At 39.1% G+C, this 2,279-nt stretch overlaps 1 protein-coding gene across 1 annotated transcript in view; it reads right to left on the bottom strand.

Annotated features, from left to right (window-relative positions):
• Positions 1-1,539, bottom strand: part of ZCCHC6 (zinc finger, CCHC domain containing 6) — a 65,570-nt gene extending 64,031 nt beyond the window's left edge. The window contains 1 exon segment of the mRNA XM_006867626.1: positions 1,020-1,539. Coding sequence (XP_006867688.1) covers positions 1,020-1,539 — 520 coding nt within the window.
• Positions 1,540-2,279: the final 740 nt, after the last annotated feature.

Raw genomic sequence — 2,279 nt, forward strand, 5'->3', positions numbered from 1 at the left:
AATAACACTTCAAGTCTGGATGTGAACTCACCCTTGGCTCAATTTCAGCCAAACAGTAAATAGGTTTATAAGGGGAATAATAAGACTAGGGAGGCAGCCACACCTTTGAATTCAGATCAAAATGGCAATATCTACCCAAGGACAAAGTTCAGAAGGGCTAGGAAAGGACAAGAATGGAAACAGAAAACACAAGGAAGAATTAGGATAAGCGATACTACATTTAGGGGCTTATAATCAGTAAGCTAAAACAAAATGTGTATGAATTGTTGAATGGAAAACTGGTTTGTTCTGTAAACCTTCACTCAATGCACAATGAGTTTTAAAAACAAAACAAAACAACAACAACAATGGGGGGTTTTGGTTTTACTGAAACAAAACAGCAAAGTTTTTATGACTTTCTAAATTTCTTTTTCTTTGCCTTTGTTTGCCATGCTGCCTTTTTTTGGGAGGGGTGGGGGGAGAGGAGGGAGGGAGGATCTGGAACCCCCCAAAAGGCAGAAAACCCTTTTATGGCAATAGATACATGCATGCCACAAAAAATGCCAAATGAGATATTTTTTAACTTTATATTGTTATTTATATTACAGACCTATTCATTATTCAAATACAAAATTATCGTGTAATTTTCAAAAACACATTACACACCACTCAAAAATTATGATATGGTTACACAAGGTCAGCAGTTCAAACCCAACAGCTGCTGCTTGAAAACCCTATACAGGGTCGGAACTGAGTAGGTGACACTTAACAACAACAACTCTGTTCTGTAAAAAGCACCAATAGAAAGCAAGTTTGCTAAAGTAAAATAAGTTTCATGGCAAGGCAGGCCTTTAAAGGGGCCACTACATGAAAAGTGTTGAAGCATTAACCAAGTGACTACTTTTGTAAAGCAGAAAGATGGAAAATTAGAACTTCACAGATGGGGAGAAAAAAAAGGTAGGAAGGGAATCATTTAGAGAAAAAGAAGAAAAGACATTGTTGACTTCCGGGTTGTAACTTGACAAATTGGAACACATTACCAGGGCTTCCTGTTTCCATTTCTGACATAGTTTCTAGGTTGGTTAGTTCTTTATGAAACTGTCGTCTTACAGTTCTGCAGCCTCTTCCATCTTGCCACCGACAGCCATCTTCACTTTCTTGAACGGAGTCTTTTCTTGGTCGGTTTACAACAGGAATTCTAGGCGCAGGTTTAAATTCTCTCCGATTGTCTGAACTGCCAGAAAGTTCATCAGAAAGCCGTCTCCGACTCTGAGCTTTGTGGCTGTCATTTATCCAAGCTGGTTGGCTGTAAATTGGGTTTTTAAATGCATATGGATTGTTGGAAACAGCATGTGGTCCTTTTCTGGGAGTATTCCCATAGTTCCCTGGTGTTACTTTTTTTTCTGAAAGGCCTTTTTCCATTTTACCACTATGACCTTTAGCATAATCATCCATTATTAAATAATCTTGTTGGGGGTGACCCCTCCTGAGATCATCATCATCTGTAGTGCCATGATCTTTAGTGCGTTTCACAAAATATGGTTTTGCAGCATCTCCCATGGTCTTGGACTGCCAAGTTTCTTGTTCTGAAACTGAAAGAAGGCATTTCAGAGAAAATGAAACCATAACAAGGCAGTACACCCAGTATATAAAATACCACATATTTATTGCAGGGACGCCCTAAAGCCTACCAGAAACTACATTTCTACTACTTCTTTTAATAGAAACATCTCCACCACATTTCCTAATAGAAGGCAGGAGGCTTAGGTCTCTAATAGTCCTCATAAAAATGAGTTCTTAATAGTTAACATGATTAAGTCTGTGCACAAGGGTAAACTACTAGTATAGTCTTGAGAAGTATATTACAGTAAAATATTACTCATACCAAGTGGGTGAGCTTTGACCTATAAAACAAGTTCATTTCTTTCCTCAGAAAATCTCATACCAAATCTAGTACGTTACTAAAGTATCCAGTCTTACTTTTTTTTAAGTTGACAATTATTTTTAACTGCTATGCAAAGTAACCGAAACTTTATGTGAACAGAGTGAATCTCTTCACAACACCCCGCACTCTTCATCACCAATCACCACCACTATGCGTAACTGACCGGCTTGGATCAAATCGCTTAGGCTACTTTGGGGCTGAGGTCTCCACCAAGGAACTCCTCCAGTTAAAGGGACTGGGTTTCCGACCAAGGGACAGCTCCAGCTAAGCTCCGCATTCCTTATCCTCCAATCCCAAACAAGTGTGGTTCTGTCACAAACAATTCCTAGAGTAATGACGACCCCTTCCATGCCCA

This window comes from Chrysochloris asiatica, unplaced genomic scaffold (assembly GCF_000296735.1).
Source record: "Chrysochloris asiatica unplaced genomic scaffold, ChrAsi1.0 scaffold00107, whole genome shotgun sequence".
Lineage (NCBI taxonomy): Eukaryota > Metazoa > Chordata > Mammalia > Afrosoricida > Chrysochloridae > Chrysochloris > Chrysochloris asiatica.